Raw genomic sequence first — 22303 nt, 5'->3', positions numbered from 1 at the left:
TCATCTGTCTGGGCACACAAGCAGACACAAACCCTTCAGATTCCTCTGGCACAAGTTTCCAAACAGCGGGACAGCACCCAGAGCCTGCTAGCCCCTCATGCCAGGTGCACAGGATTTCGATCAGGCCTAGATCCCTGCCCTAGAAATGTATCAGTGGTTTCAAAGGTATGTGCAGTGCACCTCCTCCCTACCCCCAGCAAGTCTCTGAGGTCCTCAGGAGCTGGAAGTGCAGACAGACAACACACAGACTCCAGGGGATTTAGCTGTTCTTTATTGACATGGAGTCTGAGTACCCTTGGCCTCCAGAAGCATGAGGTAGGTCCACGGGGCTTCCTTACAGCTCACACCTTTCCTGGGTCCTCCTTCAGTGTGACAGTCCGGTTGAAGACAAGCTGGATGGCAGAGGGGGAAGAATGACAACCAAGCCAGAACCAGGCTAGGAAGCCCAGACCTCACCAGACCCTACCCTTACCTCCTCCCAGGGGAGCTGAGGGTCAGGACATTTGGGTTCTCAATAACTATGACTTTGGGCAGAGAACTGGATGACTTTGGGCCTCCATTTTATAAGGATTATAACAACCACTATGCCTGACCCCTACACCCTTGAGGAGTAAGAAAGGCAGGGGCCATACAAAATTTTGTGTATAGACCTCTGAACCTGTTTCCTCATCAGTAAAACATGAACCCCATCTCAAGTGGTAAGGATTAACTAAGGGAATGTTGGCAGAGCACTTAGCACAGTAAATGGTAGCCACCATTGTCACTGTTGTACAAAGGGCAGGCAGGTAAACTCGTGTACCTGTCCCTGGCTGCTGTCTGGATCCACAGAGAAGTAGCCAAGCCGCTCAAACTGGAACTTGTCAAAGGGCTTTGCCAGGGCCACAGAGCAGTCCACTAACGCTGACTCCACCACTTGTAGCGATGCCTGTGGGCAGGAAACTCAGGGGCCGTCCAGCCAGAGAGACCCACCACCCTCACCTTATACCCCATGAGCCTACCGGGTTCAGGTCACTTAAGAATCCACCAGGCACCTCAGCAGGATCCTCAGGGTTCTTGTGCTGAAATCTGGAGCCAGAAGGAAGGTCAAGACCCCAGCTAGGTAGCCATAGCAGGCAAGGCCCATCTTGTGCCCATCTTGTATCTGTCTACACCCCAGCTCTGTTCACTCACAGTCTCTCATAAAGGCGAATCTCACAAGTCAGAGGCTGGGACACCCAGTGAATAAAGGCCTTGGGCTTTTCTCCAGTATCCGCCCGTCTACAGGTCACCTCCAGGCTCTCTACACAGCCACTGGGGCCCTGGAAGTCGAGGAGCCTACAATTAGACCCAGGGACGACTACTAGAACTGGAGTCTGCATGCACCCAGATCCTCCCCACAGCAGGCACCGACTGCTCTCACCTTGACAACATTCTGCAGCTCGATGATGTAGCCTGTATGCCTTAGGCCCACAGGCTGGCCCCATGCCAGGCGCTTATAGCCTGGCTCTGGCTCCTAGAGGTAGGAAGTAGTGTGGACACAGGAGACTGCACAAGTCAAAAAGGGACAAGAGGCTTCTCCCCCCACCCCTATGTCTGGCAGGGGCTGGTTCATCTGAAGTAGGAATAGGTGAACTGACAAAAGGAGATGAAGGGATCTCAGGACTGGGCTCAACAGCAAACAGGATCCTTCACACCCCCTACTTACTTCTTTGAAGTCAGTCCTTTCAATGAAGACCATGGGTCCAAAGGAAACCTGATGGAAGCCCTTGGTCTCATCAGCTGGAAAGTTGGGAACCTGGATTTCTAAGGGCTATAGCAGGAGATGGGTGTGAGTCACACTAGGCACTGGGACCCCCATGTCCAGACCCAGGTGCACCCCTCCCCAACACATACGCAGAGAGGCACACCTACCTTGGTAGCAGGAAAGTTGGTGATGATGACCTGCAATGGCTCCAGCACAGCCATGGCCCGGGGGGCTGTGTCATTCAGCACATCACGCACGCAGGCCTCTAGCAGATGGGGTTCCATCGTGGTCTGTGCCACTGTCACCCCCACCTAGCAGGAAGATCAGCATCACTCATAGCCACAACCACAAACTGCACTGCTCAGCCCCCACCTGCCCACCCAGGCCACTGGGCTATACCCGAGCACAAAAGTTGTTGATGGCCTCAGGCGGAAAGCCCCGCCGTCGTAAGGCTGTGAGTGTGAAGAGCCGTGGGTCATCCCAGTCCCTGCAGGCAAGGAGGTGGTGAGATACTGGCAGTATATGCCACTAGTTACTTCCAAACTTCAGTGAGATAAACAATCATCCTACCGCACAGCACCAGCTGCCACAAGCTGGAGAATCTTCCTCTTGGACACAACAGCATAGTGAAGGTTGAGACGGCCGTACTCCCACTGAACAGGGCAATAGACATCCAAAGCATTGCACAGCCAGAAGTAGGAAGAGCGTCTGGGGTAGGAGGGTAGAGTCAGGTCTGGCCACATCAGACCAGAGAGACACCACAGGAAGGGCTGCTGGAATCCCACTGGCCCTCGCCACCCCATAGGCCCAGCTCCCTCACCGGGCCTGGAATTCCTTGGTGCAGAGTGAGTGGGTGATGTGCTCGATGGAGTCACAGAGGCAGTGTGTGTAGTCATAGGTGGGATAGATGCACCTGCAGGGCATAGGCAATGGGCCCCACCATCCAACCCCACTCTGCCCTACCCATGGCCCCCCCAACCCCACTCTACAATCCCATAGCCCCACCCCATGTTCACACCCACCAGGTGTCCCCCGTGCGATGGTGTGGTGTATACTTGACTCGATAGGCCACAGGGTCCATCTTGCCATCCTCCATCACCAGCTTCATCCGCAGCGTGGCCTCACCCTCTGCAAACTTGCCCTTGCGCATTGCCTGACAGGACCAAGGGCTCAGACTGCCTCTCAGCACAGGGGCACCTCCTCCTCAGCACCCACCCACACCCAGCTGCCCCTCTAGAACCCCACCTCAAAGAGCAGCAGTGACTCCTCCACAGGACGGTCTCTCCAGGGTGAGGGCAATGAGTTATGGCCTTTGAGCTCCTCTCCTCGCTGGTGGCACACATAGGCCTGGCCCCTATGGGGGAAGAGGTATGAACGCCCAAGATGGCTATGTCCTGGGCAGCCTGCCTAGTTCTATGTGACAGCCCCGGCCTCACCTATGGATGAGCTCCACGGCCCAGGCATACAGCTGGTCAAAGTAATCAGAGGCATATGTAACCTTGTAAGGACTATAACCTGGGGCAGAAAAAGACGGTATGAGCAACAAGCCAGGGACACCCAATGGCAAGCCATAGCCCACGGAGAGGCCCGCTGACCGCCAGTTCTTTCTTTCCAGCCCTTGCCCAGCCCATACCCAGCCAGGCCACCATGTCATAGATGGCAGTGAAGAACTTTGCTTCCTCCTTCTCAGGGTTGGTGTCATCAAAGCGTAGAAAACAGATCCCATTGTTGGCCTAGGAGTTATAGAATCTGTGAGCTCTCACATCATCAGCTTCCAGGGTGCAACTCATTAAACTTGGACCTTCTCAGAGCTCTCCCATGTCAGAATTGAAAACACCTTCAGGAGTTTCACTCATCTTCCTGTATCTAAATGCCTTAAAGCACCTTATACCAACTCCAGACACCCTCTTTCTAAGCCTGAGGAGTTGCACTGGGCAGTTCACCAAAGTTGAACTCACTGCCTCAACTACAGCTTTTTCCCAATGAGCCCAATGGATTCCTGGCCTTTTTTTTTAAAGATTTTATTTATTTATTTGACAGATAGAGACCACAAGTACGCAGAGAGGCAGGCAGAGAGAGAGGAAGAAGCAGACTCCCCGCTGAGCAGAGATCCCGATGTGGGGCTCGATCCCAGGACCCTGGGATCACAACCCGAGCCGAAGGCAAAGGCTTTAACCCACTGAGCCACCCACACACCCCATGGATTCCTGGCCTTTTATCACATACATGATTCCCCTCCAGTCTCTGTCCGCTCTGGGCACATTATAGCAGCAGCAGGAAAGGCAGGGACACCTTTCCGGTATCAAGTCTTGGGAGCAGCAAGTGGTCACCCTGACTTCCAGATTTCCACATACTCACCTTGGCATAGCCAAAGTTGAAGTTGATGGCTTTGGCATGTCCTATGTGTAGGATTCCATTGGGTTCCGGCGGGAACCGGGTCCGTACCTGAGATGAGGGAAATAGGACATTTAAGCCAGAATTAAGCCAGAACTGAGACTGCCCTCAAGGGACAGATGCTCCTTCCTAGGGAGGCCAGGTGATGGGTTAGATGGAGCAGGCTGAAGGCAGCCCAGGCCCCCTGGCGAGTGACGGGACTAACTTGCCCAACAGTACTTCCACACACCTGTCCTCCAGTGATCTCCAGGTGCTGCTTCAGTAAGTCCATGGTGTGTGGAGTGGTTACATAGCCTGGGGTCTTATAGTTCTCACCTGCCAGGGCCAGAACAAGCCTGAGGACTGCGCTGCAGCCCAAGGCACCCTACCCTAGCTTTAAGAGTTACTATCAAGATCTTATCCTCCCCAGGATTTTGACCTGCCTGCTCACCAGGTTTGTGGAACTTAAGTGCCTCCCCTCGGAGCTGCTCCATCAGAGAGAGGGCCTGGTCAGCAGCCTCACCTGTGAAGAACAGACCAAAGAAAACTTATCCTCTGATCCTCTGAATATAGCTACCTCGTGCAGCTCAGGGAGGTACTTCTCAGTACTCCCCAAATCCTGCAACCAGAGGAGAACCATACAGGTTCTTCTTTCTCCAACTCCAGAGACAAGAGGTACAGAGCGAGACTTCTCTGTTTCCTCATGCTAGTCTCTGGGTAATGAGAACAAAGGAAACACCAGGAATTCCAATCTGGCAGTGGAAGGTAGGATGATGAGGAAGTTAATGGCCTGAGGAGACTGGGCTACAAGAACCCATCATGTAGAAAGCCTAGAAGTCAGAGAGCTGAATGGGTCAGGGACCTCAAGCCTCTCACCATTCTCCATCATGTCCTTTGCTGTCCTCCGGTCTTTCTCTTCTGGCCGAGCTTTTGACAACTGAGAGAAGCCCAGAAGTTGGGTCAGGTTCTTAGGATCACTGGGGCCACATGCTCCCTTCCCCAGACAGAAGTCTCACCCCACCCCACCTCATCCCCAGGGAGCCATTCCATACCCAGGAAACCCCACCTTGGGTTTCTTCTCCAGATCAGTCTCTGTCTTGGGACCCAGAAGGTGAAGAACCTGCACAGAAACCGGGGTTCGGGCTGAAACAAGAGTGTTCTGCTTCAAGGAGCCTCTGATTGACCCCGCCCACCTACCCAAGGGCTTTCTGGCCTGCCTACCAAGATTGCCTTGAAGAACCTACCTAGCCCATCCCACTTCTCCTCCTCACATGGTTCTGCTGGCCCCAAATGCTCTTTCCCCCCTGAGAGTCCAAAATCTGGTGACAAAACAGGTAACAAAAACTGCCATTTACAGAGAGGAACTGTGGGCTCAGCATCACAACAACAAACTACCTCAGCTATCAGCCTCTTGCGATTCTCACCCATCATCTGAGATGAGGGCCATATCACTTCTGATTACAAGATGAGGAAATTAAGGTTCAGAGGAAAGTAACTCACCAGAAAACAGGCGCGATCCAGAGGCCCAACTCTTTTACTGCCCACCAGGGTGGTGCTCTTCCACACTAGGCTCTATGATCCACCACAGCAGGGACAGTGTCTCTTCCCCTCCCACCCCCAGGAATCTTTCAGTGGACCCTAGGCACTGTCCATGGCAGGGTCTTTGCCTGCTTCAGCTCAAGGAGTTGCTCACCTGCATGTCCACTTCGTGCTTGATCATTTTGCCATCTGCCCACTTGAGCATAGCTCGAGCCTCTCCTAGAAACATGGGCACAAGGAGCTGCAGAAAGGCCAAGAAGGACACTTCCTACTCTCTTTCACAAGAAAAAGTCCCAGCTGACCTCAAGAACCAGCACCTGGGCCCAACCGGACCACTTTTAAAATGCTCTTTTCCTCCCTCTCCTCTCTCTCATTTATGCCCAAAAAGAAGGTATGACCAGAGAGAACAACATAGTCCACTGCCCCAGGCCCTGCTCACCCATCAGCAGTCCCATGTTGAAACGATAACGCTCCTCCAGGAGCTGGGGCCGGTGACGATTTATGGCAGCCTCCACCTGCAGAAAGCCAAACCATGTCGTTCAGAAAAGTGTCCTTCAAAAATGCTGTAAGGGACCCACACTCTCACCCTGTCTCTTCCTGGGTGCAGAAGCTGAGCCACTCCTTTCCAGGGTCAGTACTAAGGAGGTACCCGATGCCTAAAGAAAGACTCACAGCCTCTTCAATCTGCTCTGGGGTCACCATGACACCCACACCACATTCCTGCTCAAAGTCCTCGGTGTTGATGGGGTCCAGGGGATGACTTCGCACATACTCAAGGGCGGCTGAGAAAGGAGAACCAATGAGTGGCATCTCAGCTGCAAGAAGTGGTTAGACAAGGCCCTACCTAGCCCCATGAAACCCCAATAATCACAATTCGGCCTCCTCTGAGGTTAAGACTTGCACCATCCTAGAGAAGCTCTGAGACCACAGGAAAGAATCCTGCTCTGATAGAAGCTCTCCTTTAGACCCACACAGTTCCTCAGTCAGTTTCACCACGGGGAACCCTTTCCATCCCTTATTGTCAGGGCCTGGGTTTAGAGAGGAACGCAGAAGGAGCACAGAAAAAGGCCACTGGGGGACTTGGCAGAAAGGGCAGACAGGGGTATTGGCTGAAGGGAGGAGATGGAGATGGAAGTAGCAGGGCAGGCAGGGGTCTCACCGCTCAGCTGGAGCTCGGTGTGGATCTTCTTATTGGCTATGTAGCTCACAAGGAAAGAAAGACGCCGGGGATCCCTGAGTCGGGATGCCAAGCCATATAGCAAGGTCCCGGTAGCTTTGTCGATAGTGGAGCCCAGAGTCTGCTGCGCCTGGGGTTCAAGGGGTCAGAAGAGAAGCCCCACACCCAGTTAAGAAAAACATGAGTTAGACAAGGTTGGTAGGTCAGGGTCGGGGTGAGGATGGGGATCGAGACCTGGTCCGGCATTGAAGCAGTCGGCAGCCAGGGTTAAGGGCAGAGGGACTCCCACCTGGGTCGCCGCCTCGCGCAGCTGCGCACTCAGAGCCGTGTTCTTGAGCGTCTCCCGGGCCTTATGCTCGCTCAGGCCAAGGCCGGTGAAGAGCGACAGCGAGTCCAGAGCCGCCATTGCTGGGACACCGGAAACCGAAAGAAAACTTTGGGGCCAATCTGACGTTGGCATTAGCTCACTGACCAATAGGAGAGCGAAGCCGCCAGGGAGAGCCAATGGTAGCCATCCTGGAGGGAGAGGGCGGGCTACACAGGGTCGTCGGCGCCATTTAAAAGACAGAGGCAGCCCAAACCGGTTTTTCCGAGCGCTTCACTTCCGCCTACGTTTTCGTGGTGCGGGTCGCTTGAAGTGAAGTGGTGGGGGCGGCAGGACTTTGGGGGAGATTTGCACGAACCTGGGAAGGTGTTCAGCATAGAAGCAGGAAAGCTTGGGACCATCCCATTTCCGTTGTTGGGAGCAACTGCGAGTTCCTATCGCGTTTCTGACGTCACAGCTTTGGAGTTGTCATGGAAACAGCTGGGGGGGCAGGGGACCGAACTCCGGAGAAACCTGTCAAGACTCCAGCACAGATAGTGTGTAGAATGGCAGATAGAGGGGCTCCCTAAGTCCGGCACTTTTCAGGCGCCCACCTAGACACACCTGGCTAGAAGATAGGTGTTTGGGCTGAAGAACGACCTCAACGGTGTTCTGTAATGACTTTTAAAATCTCCTGACATAGGTACCCTCCCTTACCAAAGCATGCAAATGTCACAAAAAACTACAGGCAAATTAGACCTGGAAATCCATCTGCAAGTGTTTGACAAGGTATTTTATTGAAGTTAGGATAGGGTGGAGCAGAGGAGATACAATGTTCATGATGAGGCCTGTTGTGCTTGGCGGAATCTCCCCAGTGTCTCACAGGACTTCCAGGACCTGCTGAGAATCAGGCTAAAGGAGAACTGTTTTCTTTGTGGAACTGGAGCTGCTGTGATGGTGAGAAGATCCCCAAATTTGGGATTGGAACTCAAGCTCTTTAGGCTTTGGGGTCTTTAATACTTGTGGACCTTCAAGAACGAGGCAGGATATCCATGACTGCAGTCTATCCATGTTCTGTGTCCTGCATTGTGGTCATATCCCACTAATGACCAAGTGCCATTTCTGGGCCTACATCTGGGTCCCACATGATGATCACATCCAGGTTCTGCCCAGGGCCACACTGCATCAATACCGAAGTCCATTCCTATGTCTTGGCTCCCATGACTCCAGCCTGATGTCCATCCCAGGCAAGGCCAGGTGCAGGCATTGAGGTAGTGCAGTGGTGCCATAAACAGGCACCAAGAAGCAGAGCCTCAGCCACACCACCCCTATGCTGAGTCCACAGCTACCTAGCCCACAAAAAAAGGTGCCTTTGATGAGCACAGTGCCTGCCACATCCACTGTCCCCTCTGTACCTGATGCCACCAGATTTATTACAGCACTATTACCATCGAGTCCTGCAGGTCTGGTGATGGCTCCCTCAATGGAGTCAGGGCCTACCTCACCTTTTCTGGTTCTCTCATAGTGCCTGCTCTGGGAACCTGTGACTCCATGTCACAGGATGAGACAGTAGCCCCACCAATGTACCAAGAATGCCACAAGAAGCAGAGGCAAGCTACCCAGTCTTCTGGAGCCCTATGAATTGCCCAGAATAGAACCATGACATTTTATGGCCCAGCTCAGCAGCTGGCTTGCTTGCATGGGTCCCTGACACAACTTCAAGGAAAATCAAGAAAAAAATGATCAAGGAGAAAAGCCAGGCAGCAGTCAGCAAGGCCCAGCTTTGGCATGGGAAGAGGAAGGGTCCTGGGGCTGGCAGCACAGAGGTAGTAGGGGCCATAGTGCAGATGCCACAGAAGGTTTATATGGCAGATACAACAGCAGCCAGGTTATGGTCAAGGGCAAAGAGCCCTGTGATCAGTGCATCTACTACAAGCAGACCACCAGTGGCTAGACACTTGGGGCTGCACACAGTTAAGACACAGCACTATCCTGTTGTACCCCATACCCAGCAGGCCCTCCAACAGTATGCCAACACCAGCCCTCAGTTTGGCAATTCCACCATTTCTGTAGGTTCTCACACCCAGCTCTCCAGGCTCCACTCCATAGCCAGCAACCCTACACTGCCCTTGTGCCATGTTCCCATAAGAAAAAGCCAACACTGGTCACAGGGGTAGCTTTCTCCAGGAGCTCCCTCTGCTTTCCTCCACCCCTAACTCCAAATGAGGCTAAGGTGTCCTAGTAGGGCCCAAATGCTAAGCTTTTTATAGGACTGGCCCCAAAAGCTTAGGGCAGGGATGGATCTACAGGGCTGCCAAAATCCTGCCCCCCCCAGCCCCTGCCTGCCTTATACTTTTTCTGGCTTAACAGTCGCCTTACGAGTACCTCAACTTCCCATCTGCTCTGGCTGGAGACATCCACCCTTACCCTCAAGCCGTTGAACAAAGGAGGAGGCTGCACTGTCCATGAAGAGACAAGGAATCTTTTCATAAGATTTGCCCTTGCTATGTGTATGTACAAAGAGGCCCTGAAAGTAAGATAAGACTGCAGACCCACTATGGTTAAACAGCCTGGGGGCAAAGGCCAGGAGCCAAGGTCTCAGGGACTTAAGGGAAGAAATGGCCTGCAGGATCCTGCACCTTCCCTCCCACACGAAGGCACCCAAGATGAGCTTCGGGCTCACTGCCTGTCCTTTTGGAGGGTCTCTCTCCACTAAAGAATTCAGATGGCGCTCAGACCATAGCAGTGGTGTTCTCCACTAAGGGATTCAGATGGTGCTCAGACTATAGCAAAGAAAGACCTGATACCAGGAAAGGAGGAAGACAGTACTCCCAATGCTTCCTGTTCCCCAAGAAGTCCTCCCTGACCTACCGTCTGGCTGTCAGCCCCAGGCTACCCCAGTGCCTGCACCTTTGACCCCAGCTTCTGGAGCCTCATGGGGTACTCATCCACCCTTTAGGTGTGAAGTACTGACGATGATGCCCAACACCACTGCTTCCACATGAGACTCAGAACTGGTGGCATCAAAGGGCAGCAGGTAGGCCCCAGAAAGCTGATGGCTTTGTGACCCACGGAGGCTGAGGTGCGAGTCCACCATCTCTCCTCAGACCACAGCACTTTCAGGGTTTTGCTTTTTGGTTTTTTTTTTTAAGATTTTATTTATTTATTTGACAGAGAGAGATCACACGTAGGCAGAGCGGCAGGCAGACAGAGAAGCAGGCTCTCTCCTGAGCAGGGAGCCCAATGTAGAGGTTGATCCTAGGACCCTGGAATCATGACCTGAGCCAAAGGCAGCCGCTTAACCAACTGAGCCACCCAGGAGCCCTGCTCTCAGGGTCTTTAACACACCTACGCGGGCGCATGCACACACACATACACGCGCACACACACACCCCTCTAGAGGATAGGAGAGGTGGCCACAGCACCTGGTGCATCACAGTCACTAAGTCTGCTTATTTATCATTTATTTTTAAAATATATTTAAACAGCAGCAATCACTTCCAAAATGCAAAAAAAAAAAAAAATTACAATTTTTAGAATAAAATTATAAGGTTTATGATGCGAGTCAGAAAGAACTGAAGGTACAACTGAGAATCAAATCACGCAACACTGGGGGTGGCTGGAGAAGCCAAGGCCCACGGGTTGGGGGGTGGGGATCAAGCTGACAAGAGGGCCCAACCTGTGAGGTTCCCACCTCAATCATACCCCCAACCCCCACTGATGAAGCCAGTGTCCTCTGGGTTAGAGAAGGAGAAGCGGCAAAGAGCTGGCCCTCTGTTGGGGATTCCACAAACCCAGTCCCAATCCCACCCCACCAGCCAGGGACCTGCTAATCGACCTCCTCCATGTTGCTGTAGGTGGGGGCTGGGCGGTCCACAGAGGGGGCGAAGCGTTCAGGGGCTGTCCGCGTGGGGGCCACCTCGGGGGCCTGGCCAGGGCCTAGTCCCTGCAACAGAATATGAGGACAGGGGTTGGGGGCTGCCCGGTATACTGCCTGGCATCCCGGGGGTGCTGGCTCAGAGCCCGGGCACCCAAGGGAGGGTCCCAAGGCAGGCGCAGATAGCAGCGGCGTTGAGACAGAGAGACAAGATCGGGCCTGAACAGTCTCACTTTATTAACACTTTAAATACAGGAAGCTGCTTGGGCAGGGCTAAGCCCCAGGCCAAGGGTCAGAGCAGCAGGACGCACGGACAGACAACTGAACGGATACCCACCCTAGGATGCTCTGCCCCTGCAGGAGCCAAATTCCCCACCCTCTCCCACCAGATGCACACACTGAGGCCCAAGCCCAGAGGTGGTCCCCACCACAGAGGCAGGCATTGCCTGGTGGGCAGGCAGGTGGGCCAGCTCACAGCAGCTGCCTGCAGGCAAGCTCATCTCCAGCGACTCTGGGATACCAGAGGATAGAACACGTTGAGCACGAGGGCCACCAAAGCTGCCACGGTGCCCAGAACAAAGTACCGGAGGCAGCCCTCATCTGGTGTGGTAGGGCCACGTGGTGGGGGGCCCACCCAGTCTTGGGGCCCCCAGGGACCCAGGGGCACAGGCCCCTCGGGTACCGGTTCCTCCTCGGCCTCCAGCTCCTGCCAAATCCGGGAAGCCTACAGTGTGCGGAAACGGCCATCAGCACCTGCGGCAGGGGTGGGGAGGGACCCGGTGTCCCCAAGACCCCTGGCCACGGAATTCCCGCCCAAAGTGACTGGCACTAACCCCTTACACAACCCAAGTCAAGCCGAAGGGAGGTGGGCAAGCGGGAGCCAAGTGGGCCATTCGCAGGGTTGTCTAGACAGAGCAGGCGAATCTTGACAGCATTTGGGCCCCCCAAGAAGCTTCCCAATTGACATGCAGCTTCCCATTTGGGTTGACCAGGGGAATGGGGAGATGGCTAGCTGGTCAGTTCTTTAGCACGGGACTCCCACAGAGGAGCTCATGGAGGTTAGAGCTGCCAACCCAAGTAATCTGGGTCCCTCCCACCCATGTCCAGTTAGACTATGACCACGGTCTTCTATCAGGATTCCTCTGCATCTGAGCAGAAAGGGCTCAGAGAAGAGAAGAGTAAGAAGAAACCAGTCCAGAAAAGAGATGCAGCTGTACCACCCACCAGACCTATGGCACCCCATGTCAGTAAGGGGTAGAAGACCCCAAGGACTCAGCAAGGACAGACGCTCACCTCAGAGAGGGTGGCGGCCACCCTAGCCCATGGCCAGCCTGGATAAGGCCTATCCTGAGTGTACATCAGAACAAAGGAGTTATGACAAGTGAGGGTCTGTGGGCTGCCTGGCATGTAAGGAAGGTGCAGAGGGAAGCTGGGAGAGCGTAGGGTACAGTTGGGCTGTAGCATCCCTTCACCCAGTGAGGTTCAGAGCAGCTACTCAGCCTGTGCCAAGAGGGTGCCTACATGCACACCAACAGCAACGCGCTGGTGTGCGTGCACCCTTGTAAGTGTCACTACAGCATGGGGATTCCTCCAGACTCTGAAGAGGATCATGGTTCCAAGACTCCAGGGACCGATGGCTAGAGGATAGGAGGCTATGCCCCACCCCCTCCCATCTGTGAACTGAACTCCCTAGCCTGTGAAGCCTCTCCCATGCCTCACCTGGCTGGCAGCAGCCTCAGCTGCAGGGCTCAGGTCTGGGTGGTGCTCAGAGTGACCTGCCCTGGGGGGCCTCTCCACAGGAGAGTTCCGCCGGCGGTAGAAGAGTACATAGGCATAACGCGTCACAACCTGGCTCTCGTCTACTGTTGTCACCGTGCTGTCGTCAAACAAGCGCCAGCCTACAGCAAGGTGGGAAGAGTGTGAACATAACCTGAACCAGCGCCGCTACCACCTATCCTGCTGGCTGTGTGTGCCCTCACCCACGTCGCTGCGCTGGCTGCTGCGGTCATTGGGCAGGCGTGCACAGGCGGTGTAGTGGCCGCCGATCATGCCTCCGTAGTGGTTGATGACGGCATAGAGGTCGTAGCTAGGCAGCTGTTCCTCTTTCTGACCGATGCAGAACTTGCTCAGGTCCAAGTTCCTGTGATCCCAGCCAGAGAAAGGTGACAGTCAACAGGTACCCAGGATGCTGCCCGCCCCACGACCTGATTTCAGTCACCAGAGCTCATCGCTCACCGAACGGGGAACTCCACCAAGTCATTGATCTTGTCACGCCAGATGAAACTCCGGAAAGAAAAGCGCTTGAGCTGCACAATGAGTACGTTAGGAAGGCGCCACAGCAGCAGCTGCTTAGAGGCCTCTCGGTGTTGTTTACACTGCGGGCAGTACCTGATGGAGGCCAGAGCAGGGGTCAGGACCAGCAGAGCTCCACTCCACTCTGCCCCACTACCCGCCTGCCGCCCCGTCCTCACCAAGCCTCCTCGGGTGCCAGCACCTCGGGCCGGGTGAAGAGGTTCAGGCACTGGTCCAGAGTGAAGTGGCCAGCACGGGCAGCCTCCCCGGCAGAGCCTGGGTCCTCAGCACACTCCAGCTCCTTGGAGGCTACCAACACAAACTCCTGCAGGCGCTCGTTGTTGCGCCAGACGAGAGCCAGGCTGCAGTCCTCACCCAGCTCCAACGGGGAGTCTCCTAGAGATGGGTGGGGAGAGGGGTCATGTAACTATGGAGAGCGGCCAACCCAACCCATCCCATGGCTCCTACCCACAGCCTCAGACACCTTTATCCTCCAACCGTTGCTCTCGGTTAGATGCGTCAATTTTATAGATGAAGAACTGGGGTGTGTGGGCATTTGTGGCTTCACTTGGGTGTTGATATCCGGGCACGGCAGCTATGGAAACAAACAAACAACAATCACAGCTCCTCTACCTACCAGGACCTAAATAAGCTTCCTCCAACCTCCCCCACCCTGGATGCAAAGCCTTCTAGCAGACTCTTACCTTCGGGCCGAGACACCCTCTCACCAGCAGGCAAGGAGCCAACTTCAACTGGCCCACTAGCCAGCACCTCTGAAGAAATTCCACTGGTGCTGGGCACAGGGCCCCGGTCAGGGGCTGCCCATGCCCGTGGGACCCCTGTGTCTCCCTCGGCCACGGGGGTCACCAACTGGAGCTCAGGCGGCTGAATCAGGTCCCTCTCACTGTCCCCAGCCTCCAGGGAGCTAGTGGAGAGCAACGTAGTGCAGCTAGGGCCCTGGGACTCCAAGGCCATGCGGCCAGGCTGGAAGGGTGGCTGGAATACACTCACAGAGTACCTGGCAACGGGCAGCAAGGGGAGTAAGAATCCTGACAAGCCTACCCTCCAACCACCCAACCCTAATCCCATCCCTGAGCACTTACCGGGCGTACCCCTCTAGCAGCTGAGCAAGACGAGCATAAGTGAGACGTGAGGCAGGTACACTAACCAGAAATGGGTAGCCAATGTTCTCAGGGCGGCAGAGACCCTTATGGTCAGGCCAGTGGGTTTTCTGGCAGAGCCTGAAGGGAAGGGGGAACGAAAAATAGGGCCTCAGCCCCACCGTCCAGGATTCACCACTGGCAATTAGCCTCTGGCCTTAGGAAATGCCTATGCCAGCCCCGCCCTGACCCCCCCACCCCAGCCCAGCAGAATAGAATGATAAGTGAAAGGCTTAAAACATGTGCCTTTATGGGGAGAGAAGGTAGGGTGGCAAGTGAAACATGGAGAGGAGGGCCAGGGAGGGGGAGGCGAGGGGGGTCCTCACTGGTTACAGTAGCCGACACGGTAGCACCGGGTACAGCGCTTCAGCTTCTCATCCTCTGACTGCTGCTTCCGCTGGCAGGCTGCACACTTGGAGATGGGGACGCTGGGCACCTGGGGGCGCTAGGGTGGGTTGTCTGGCTCAGCAAGGCCAGCTCAGGTGAGAATGTCCCCCTCCCACAGGCCCTCATGCCATCTGGTTGGTCCTCGCTCACCTGCTGCACCTCTAGCACCACCACTCGCTCCTTAGCCAACTCTGGGGATAGCAGCTCGAAGCAGAGGAGCGTGTCGGATGGGGACACAGTGTCCAATGAGTGGGAGGGCAGGAACACACGGTGGAAACGATTCTTAATCACCTGGGGACAGAGAACACACAGATCCTATGTGAGGACGAGTCCTTTCTCTAGCCCTGCCTCAGCGCACAAGGAGACTTGGCCCTGAACTTGGGCCTGAATAGCAGAGTGGGGACTGTGGCCCCAAAGCAGCATATGCCTCCGCTGGCACCAGCTTCAGAGCCCAAGAGAATAAGCAACCTGGTGCATCAGAGGGCCTGAAAGCCGGGACTGGGATAGACAGCAACCAACCCAGCACTGCATGCTGTGGTCCTCCACTCTGTCAGTTAGTGGGGCCCTGCTGAGACCGCCCCATGGCTGTTGTGGAGGGGCCGCATCAGAGGAGGCTCCTTCCCACTTTTTTTTTTTTTTTTTTTAAGATTTTATTTATTTATTTGACACAGAGAGACACAGTGAGAGAGGAGAGTAGAAGGAGAAGCAGACTTTCTGCTAAACAGGGAACCCGATGTGGGGCTTGATCCCAGCACCCTGGGATCATGACCTGAGCCAAAGGCAGACACTTAATGACTGAGCCACCCAGGCGCTCCCCCTTCCCACTTTTATCCCCAAAGAAAAGAGCACCTCCAGGCTGGGAGCTACGAACCTTTGGGAAAGACTAGCATATAGACAGATTCCGGGTAATGTGAGGGATAGAGGGAGAACCACAGCTGCTGGAAAGATAGTCCCGCAGCTCCAGCTCCTTGTATGACAGTGGAAAAGCGCTTGAGGGTCCCAACAAAAGGGGGGAGTAAACCCCGATGATGGCAACCTCGGGACCTGAGGGCACTTGTGTTGCACAGCCCAAATGCCTAGCATCATGCCTCAAGCCCTAGCACACCCATGGGTTTCATGCAGTCACACGCATGTTTGTGGGTACACATACAGATGCCAACGACCATCTCGTGTGTCTGTGCACCCTAGGTACCCACACATATCCACATGCCTAAGGGCCTGGGGAAGAACAGATGTACCTCAGCCAGACGCAGGTTCTCAGGCTTCACGTGCACACTCTGAGAGAGCGAGTCCAACACTTCACTTGCGCTGGAGTTCTCCTTGCTGATGCTCACCAGAAACTGGTAACAAGAATAGAATCCATGGGGGAGGGGGGCCAGGGTCTTTGGGATTGCCCAGAAATAGGAGCTTACTTCTCACCTTGATGGGCTTGCTGTGGGGCTCCCGGGCAAAATAGAAGACAGGGAGAACCTTCTGCTTCTGTGGCAAGGGCACCGGCAGGTAGAGGAATGGGTCAAAAGTGATGGAGACCTGCAGATGCACAAGTGGCACTAGGTGACTGCACCGGGAGTGGGGCACAGGACGCTTATGTCTGGGGAGCCCAATCCAGGCACTCGGATGGTCCTCAGGGCCCTAGGGCCAACCAGGAAACGCTCAGGCTTGAGAAAACCAGACAGACCAGGAGGGCCACCAGGAGAGAATACGCCCTCTTTCCAGCAACTGAGGCCTTGCTCAGCCTTGCCACATATCAATCTGACCCTCACTCGTACCCCACATGTCTTTCCAAACTTACCCCCGCCCCCGCCCCACCTTATAGCTGGTCTTTGAGCCCAAACACCCCTTTTGTGTCAGTTGGAAAGCTACCCAGCCCGACCTCTGCAGCCCATGCAGGTGGTGAAGGCCTCCCTATCAGCCTCTTTACCCAAACGACACCTAAAGATGCACACACCCTCAACCCCAATTTGACCAGGCTAGCTAGAGCAAGTTAGGGACTGCTTTCCAGGGGAGCCCATCGCACCTTGGCACACACAGGGCACACCAGCTTCGACTTATACTGGCCCTGAAATAGGTCTACGATGAAAGAGTCGTTCCTCATCTTATGCCGTTGCCATGCTTCTTCAGCTACCACCTGAGGAGCAGAGTGGTGAAGATCAAGGAGACCTGGGGCCTGGGATATGCCTGAGATATGCCCACCTCTGCCCCCAACCCTGACCTCATCGGGCCGCCCATCCGAGTCCACGGTCTCTGTATAGGGCTTGTTCTGAATGCGATTCAGGTCTTCATGCAGCCCGTCCAGCAAGAAAGCCATGAACTCCTGGGCGTCGTGCTGTGCATAGCCTGTGAACTGGCTGGCCTTGCTCGCCACAATGGCCTGGATGCAGGGGCCAAGTGTGAGCATGGAGCCCCAACACCCACCATGTACCCAGCTGGCGAGCCTTCCCCACCCTCTCTAGCCAGGGTGGAAGTGGCCACAGATCACCTTCAACTTGGAAGGTTGGAAGGCATGGTGGGTGCCCTTCCACAGCGCCCGGAGCAGCACAGCAAAGCCAATCGCCAGACGCCCACCAGTCCCCAGTGGGTTGTTGTAGTTGATCTCAGCCTCAAAGGAGCGGTCTAGGGACAACAGCCAAGTAGAAGTCTGAGCAGGGAAAGGTATCCCCTCTGCCCACGGCCCGGGGCTCCTGTCCCTGCTCTCACCGTGGAAGAAGTCCCGGAGCTCCCGAGTGTTAGACAGAGATTGAATGACACTGTTCATGAAGCAGGTGTTGCCTAGATTGACAAGGCCAGTGAAGCCTGGCAGACACACCTTCTTCTCTTCCTCCTCTTCTTCCTCCACACTATCTCCGCTCACGGGGCTATGGGGCATTGGAGGCACCATACATGTGGGCTTGGGCTGTGGGAGTAAGGAAGGGGATGAGAGAGTAGCCCTGAGGCTCTCCAGCCTCTAACCTTGGCTGTCCCCTCCCCACGCCAGGATTCTCACAGAGGCCAGGTGTGGCTCTGGCTTTGGGGCTACATGCTCCATGGGGGTGCGGGCCGCCACACCATCCAGCCCCGTGTCCTCAGAACGAGCCTTGGGTTTTTCCTTCTCCACAGCCCGAGCTTCCTCCTGGCCTGTGAGGGGATGGGGGGCACTTCCTGGTGGGGCTGAATCCAGAGGGGTTGGACCTGTCGGCACGGCAACCTTTGCACCACCCACTGCACCTTAAAAAGGGGGAATGAGGGGGCTGGTGGTTAGCAGCACGTGGAAGGGGGTAGGGGTCCGGGTTATGTGGGCTGGACAATGAAGGGAGCTCGTGTGCAGACCTCGTGCAGCTGGGGCCTCCAGGCCCCCCCAGCGCTGACTTTGCCGCTTACGGAGACAGATATCAATGCGAGAGGCCGTGAAGCAGAAGGTGCACTGTTCGGGCTCAATCAGGTTCCTGTGGGGAAAGGCTGAACTCAGGGACTTAGGTGGAGTAGGTGTCAGGCTAGATGGGCCAGGGAGATGGAGCCCAAGGTGGGACAGGCATAGTACTGGGGCCAAGAACCACCCACCTGAGCTTCACCTGCCAACGGAAGATGGTATGGGCCCCACAGCCCGGGTGTAGTCTCAGGAAGTTTCCATCCCTGCCGAAGCAGAACAGGGACAGGGCAGGAGGAAGGGTGGGAAGAAGAGCATGAGACACGCTGTCCTGCCTGAAGTGTGCCCTGTGTCCCGTGTCCTGCCCTCCCACCCACCTGGTCTGGAAGATGAGTGTGAAGTCCTGCTCGCGGAAGAGTACTCGAGAAGTGTCCCTGCGGATTTCTTTCACGTACACGTGCACCACCACTGAATCTGGCCCCTTCTCATAGGAGTCATTCTTGACGAATGCCAGGTTCACCATGGACTCCGGCTCTACATTGAGACCACAGCTCAGCACTACCCAGGACAGGTTCTGGCCCACTGCTGTTCTATCCCCAATCCACCCGCCGACCTTGCAACCCAACCAGGGCTCTGCCTGCCCACCCCCAGCCCCACCTTTACCATCCACCAAGGTTATAGCATCTGCTGCCACTGCCATCTCCTCTTTGGAACGGTCACCTTTCTCAGGGTCTCTGCTCCGGGTCATGGCTGGGGAGACTGGATCATTCCTGGTGGACACGGTCTTCTCTCCTGCCAAGAGCGCTAGATTCTCCTCTGAGCCCAAGAGGCAGGTCTGGGGGTTCAGTGGTGGTACCCGGAGCTGTTCCTCAGCTTCAGCCTATTTGCAGCAAGATTGTGGGCAGGATCAGCTATAGGTCTGGTAGGTGGCCCCCCACTGCAGTCTATCAACCCTCCCATTTCCCAGCTCCCACAGGTACCCCACTCTCACCTGGGTGGCTGTCTCAGCCAAGAAGGGGGGGGCATCACCCCGGGGTCCAGGCCCATCTCTGGACCCTTCCCCCTCTGGCCCTCTTCGGAGATGCACAGCCCTCTTGGCGCTGGGCCCTGCCTGGGCCCCGGGGCCTGCCCCTGCGCCTACCTCACCACGGCCCTGGGCCCGCTTCTGGTTCCGGGCTTCCTGTTTAGCCCGACGGGGCTCAGGACCTGGCTCCAGGGCAATGGGAGATGGCTCCTGCCCATTCTCCTGGCACCGCAGCCCTGGTACCGCCTCCTGGGTCCCTAGAGGTTTCTTCTACCAAAGATACAGCAGTCAGGCCCTGTCAACCATGCTGGACATCCCTACCCTACTCTGCTGTGGAACTTACCAGAAGAGAGGGCCATGTGAGCAGAGGCACCTTCTTGGGCAGTGCCAGCTGCAGGAGACCACCTTTACGGGCTTGTACTTTGGTGCAAGAACTTTCTATCTCAGCATAGAAGACACCACCCCACTGCCGACCATCTGGAGACAGAGTAAGGGCAGTGAGCTGGGGTGGGAGAGATCAGAGACTTCAAATATATTGCTGGGCTCAGGGCAGATGGACACACCTGGAAGCCGTACCACACAGTCTGTGTCTGTGAAAGCAGCATCCACTTCCTCCAGCCGCAGGGGACCCGCTCCCACACGCAGCTTGACAATCACCTCATCGGCACTCTGCCTCCAGTCAAGCAACAACTCTGTAGGGGGTATGCCAGTGAAAGTATGAGGGTCTTCATGAACTCCCGGGGGGGTGAACAGCTGCCAGAGACCTACCCCTAACAGAGCTGCTCCAGATGAAGGCTATAGCCCCAGTGCTCCCTCCTCATCCCTAGCACTGTACCACCTGCACCCAAAAGGCCTACTCATTACTCACCCTCTTTGGCCTGCTCCTCCCGAGAGGACGCTGACCCTGACAACAAAGAAAAGAACCAGGAAATGATGATGGGGAGGCATCCTCCAAGACCCCAGCACCCCACCGAACACCATCTTCAGGATCTCACCCAGGTATGTAGACCTTAAAGCTGAGGCTCTACCCAGCTTGCTGTGAGTCCTTCTCTCAGTATCAGACCAAAACAGGAGGAAGAGCAAAAATGTCACCTCACAACCCCTAATCTGTATACTCAACAGGGTGGAGAAGGAGACCACAAGCACTTGGGAATGCCACAATCACCTCTCCTAGGATCTCCATCCTTGCTCTCCTGGTTTGCTCGATCCTTCTGCTTCTTCTTACTGGTGGCCTCCTCCAATCCTGGGGGACCTCTCCTTGGGCCCGCGGCACTGGCCCCACCAGACATCTTGAGCCGCTTGGTCGACAGCCAGAGTGCCCCGGGGTCGGCAACGGCGTCTGGGTCAGGGCTACGGCGCTTTCTTCCTGGCCCAGCTATCTTGGCAACTCTTTGTGGCCAAATTCTCCAACAAGGAACCGACAGCCTAATGAGAAGCGACCACTGATCACCATCAAGGCCCAACAATTTGCGCCTTGGTTACAGCCCAGGGCTCAACAACCCAGAATACAACCAAGATACTACAGAGCAGTATCTCTCCACCACCTAATGCAGCCCTGGACGCTCTCAGACTGTTCTGAAGGAGGAATAAACAATTTAAGTAGCAACAACACCTTCTGGCAGAGACTCCTAGAAGCCTACCATAGCCCACAAAGATAGGAGCCTCACTGAGGAGGCGCCAGGTCAAGGCAGCCATGGCCTGGAACCAGGCTCCTCAACCAATCTGGAGAGGAGCCATGGCTCCAGCCCACAGGGCTGGCACTCTGAGCAGGGTACTCACTTTTCCTCACTCTCACTGGCTGCTTAGTCACCACCCGAGAAGTAGGAGGTGGAGGAGGAAGGCAGAAAGAAGACAAGCGAGAAGCAAGGGGAGCAAGCTCTGTGGCTGAAGTCAGGCTCAGCCCAGGTGCTACCACTGCCCAGGCAAGATCCTGGGGTTAAGGTGTCCCACCTGCCACCTGCTGGCTCCCACCCTCCCCTGAACCTGTTCCTATACACTGCTTGGTTTTTCTTCCTACATCCCAACAGGGATTTTTCTTTCCCATTGCTGTCCCAAGCAGAGAAGGGCCTGCAAAAGCTGGGGTGAAAAGGGTAACTAGCTGTCACACTACCCTTTCAGCAGCAACTCTGCCCCAGAGCCAAACCAGGAGGGGCAACCAGTTTGAGAATGAAACAGACATCATCCCCTTCTTTCCCAGGTCCACTCACTCATCAGCACTAGGCTAGAGACCTTCTACCCAGTTTCCCTCAAACCCACCAGTAGATTCTGGACTGTTTTTCCATTCAAAATAAAGTTCTCAAAATTGAGATAATGGTGGGAATAAACCATGAATCTAGGACCCATGGCAGCCTCAAGCCTGCTCTGGGATGGCAGCAAAGCAAGTAAGTGACTACTTTGTGTTTCCCAAGGTGTACATGTGGTGGGGACAGAGATGGACATTCTTCTGTGGGGTACTAGTGGACTGGATCTTTAATGACGACAGATCCAGAGCCAAGGAGTGGACAACCTCCACTTCCTTGCACCAGGCCTCAGCTTAAGGTCGCGTCCCTCCCCATTCTCCCGTGGACACCGAGACAAGAAAGGGCCTCTCTAGAGACCATGCTGGCCTATACTGCTGCGGGGGTTACTAACTAGAGACCAGCGCCCCGGCCGGGCTGCTACTCAGCTCCAGCCTCCGAACCCTGGGCCCGCCACCACCTCCTCCGGGAAGCCGCCCTCGCTCGTCGCCAGCCCTCTCGGAGTCAGGAGGCCAACCCCGGGCGTAGAGTAACGGCCCCGCCTGCATCAGTGGGCCCGGCCCGCCGCGGGGCTCGAGGGTTCGAGGCTGGCACGGCCCGTGACCTTGAACAGGCAGCCCGGGGCCCGCGTCGCGGCCTCCCCGGCTCCAGCCAGACAGGCCAGTTGCGGCCCGTCCCACTCACCGAGCGAGGCCGCCGCCGCCAGCCCTCTTAGGGCCCTGGCAACCCGCTCTCGGTTCCGGTTCCGGCGTCTGGTCGGTTCCGGTTCCGGCGCGCCCCTCCCCCGTCCCGTCGCCGCCGCCGCCGCCTCAGCCGCTTGTTTTGTTTCGACTTCTAGTTACGGCCGCGGGTGGCTAAGCGCCTAGC

At 55.7% G+C, this 22303-nt stretch overlaps 2 protein-coding genes across 15 annotated transcripts; both read right to left on the bottom strand.

Annotated features, from left to right (window-relative positions):
- Window positions 1-249: 249 nt before the first annotated feature.
- On the bottom strand, window positions 250-7239 carry QARS1 (glutaminyl-tRNA synthetase 1). The gene is made up of 24 exons (XM_044253596.1): window positions 7102-7239; window positions 6795-6942; window positions 6308-6417; window positions 6075-6150; window positions 5790-5854; window positions 5163-5216; window positions 4973-5033; window positions 4548-4619; window positions 4347-4432; window positions 4082-4168; window positions 3357-3456; window positions 3160-3238; window positions 2969-3077; window positions 2746-2876; window positions 2544-2636; window positions 2294-2431; window positions 2123-2210; window positions 1891-2034; window positions 1685-1789; window positions 1400-1492; window positions 1171-1298; window positions 999-1065; window positions 800-925; window positions 250-392 (listed from the first exon to the last, which is right to left on the bottom strand). Exons 1-24 carry the CDS (start codon window positions 7216-7218, stop codon window positions 342-344), a joined length of 2328 nt encoding a protein of 775 aa, XP_044109531.1. The 5' UTR covers window positions 7219-7239; the 3' UTR covers window positions 250-341.
- Window positions 7240-10590: 3351 nt separating this feature from the next.
- USP19 (ubiquitin specific peptidase 19) lies at window positions 10591-22243 on the bottom strand. 14 transcript variants are annotated; one of them, XM_044253594.1, is made up of 27 exons: window positions 22121-22242; window positions 20365-20624; window positions 20068-20103; window positions 19763-19891; window positions 19543-19676; window positions 19167-19469; window positions 18839-19055; window positions 18553-18709; window positions 18370-18441; window positions 18139-18254; window positions 17816-18036; window positions 17530-17725; window positions 17312-17445; window positions 17045-17203; window positions 16850-16960; window positions 16252-16362; window positions 16071-16172; window positions 14983-15123; window positions 14772-14890; window positions 14389-14526; window positions 13990-14303; window positions 13770-13880; window positions 13465-13681; window positions 13229-13381; window positions 12973-13133; window positions 12713-12891; window positions 10591-11062 (listed from the first exon to the last, which is right to left on the bottom strand). In XM_044253594.1, exons 2-27 carry the CDS (start codon window positions 20486-20488, stop codon window positions 10946-10948), a joined length of 3972 nt encoding a protein of 1323 aa, XP_044109529.1. In that variant the 5' UTR covers window positions 20489-20624; window positions 22121-22242; the 3' UTR covers window positions 10591-10945. The 14 variants fall into 14 exon arrangements, with proteins under 14 accessions (XP_044109529.1, XP_044109530.1, XP_044109524.1 ...); XM_044253595.1 differs by having other exon boundaries at window positions 17816-18030; XM_044253593.1 differs by lacking the exon at window positions 10591-11062 and adding an exon at window positions 11207-11717 and having other exon boundaries at window positions 18833-19055; window positions 22121-22243.
- Between the last annotated feature and the right edge of the window lie 60 nt (window positions 22244-22303).

This window comes from Neovison vison, chromosome 6 (genome assembly GCF_020171115.1).
Source record: "Neovison vison isolate M4711 chromosome 6, ASM_NN_V1, whole genome shotgun sequence".
In the NCBI taxonomy this organism is placed as follows: Eukaryota; Metazoa; Chordata; class Mammalia; order Carnivora; family Mustelidae; genus Neogale; species Neogale vison.
The sequence above is the reverse complement of the archived record's forward strand: the minus strand, read 5'-3'. Positions and strand labels throughout refer to the sequence as shown.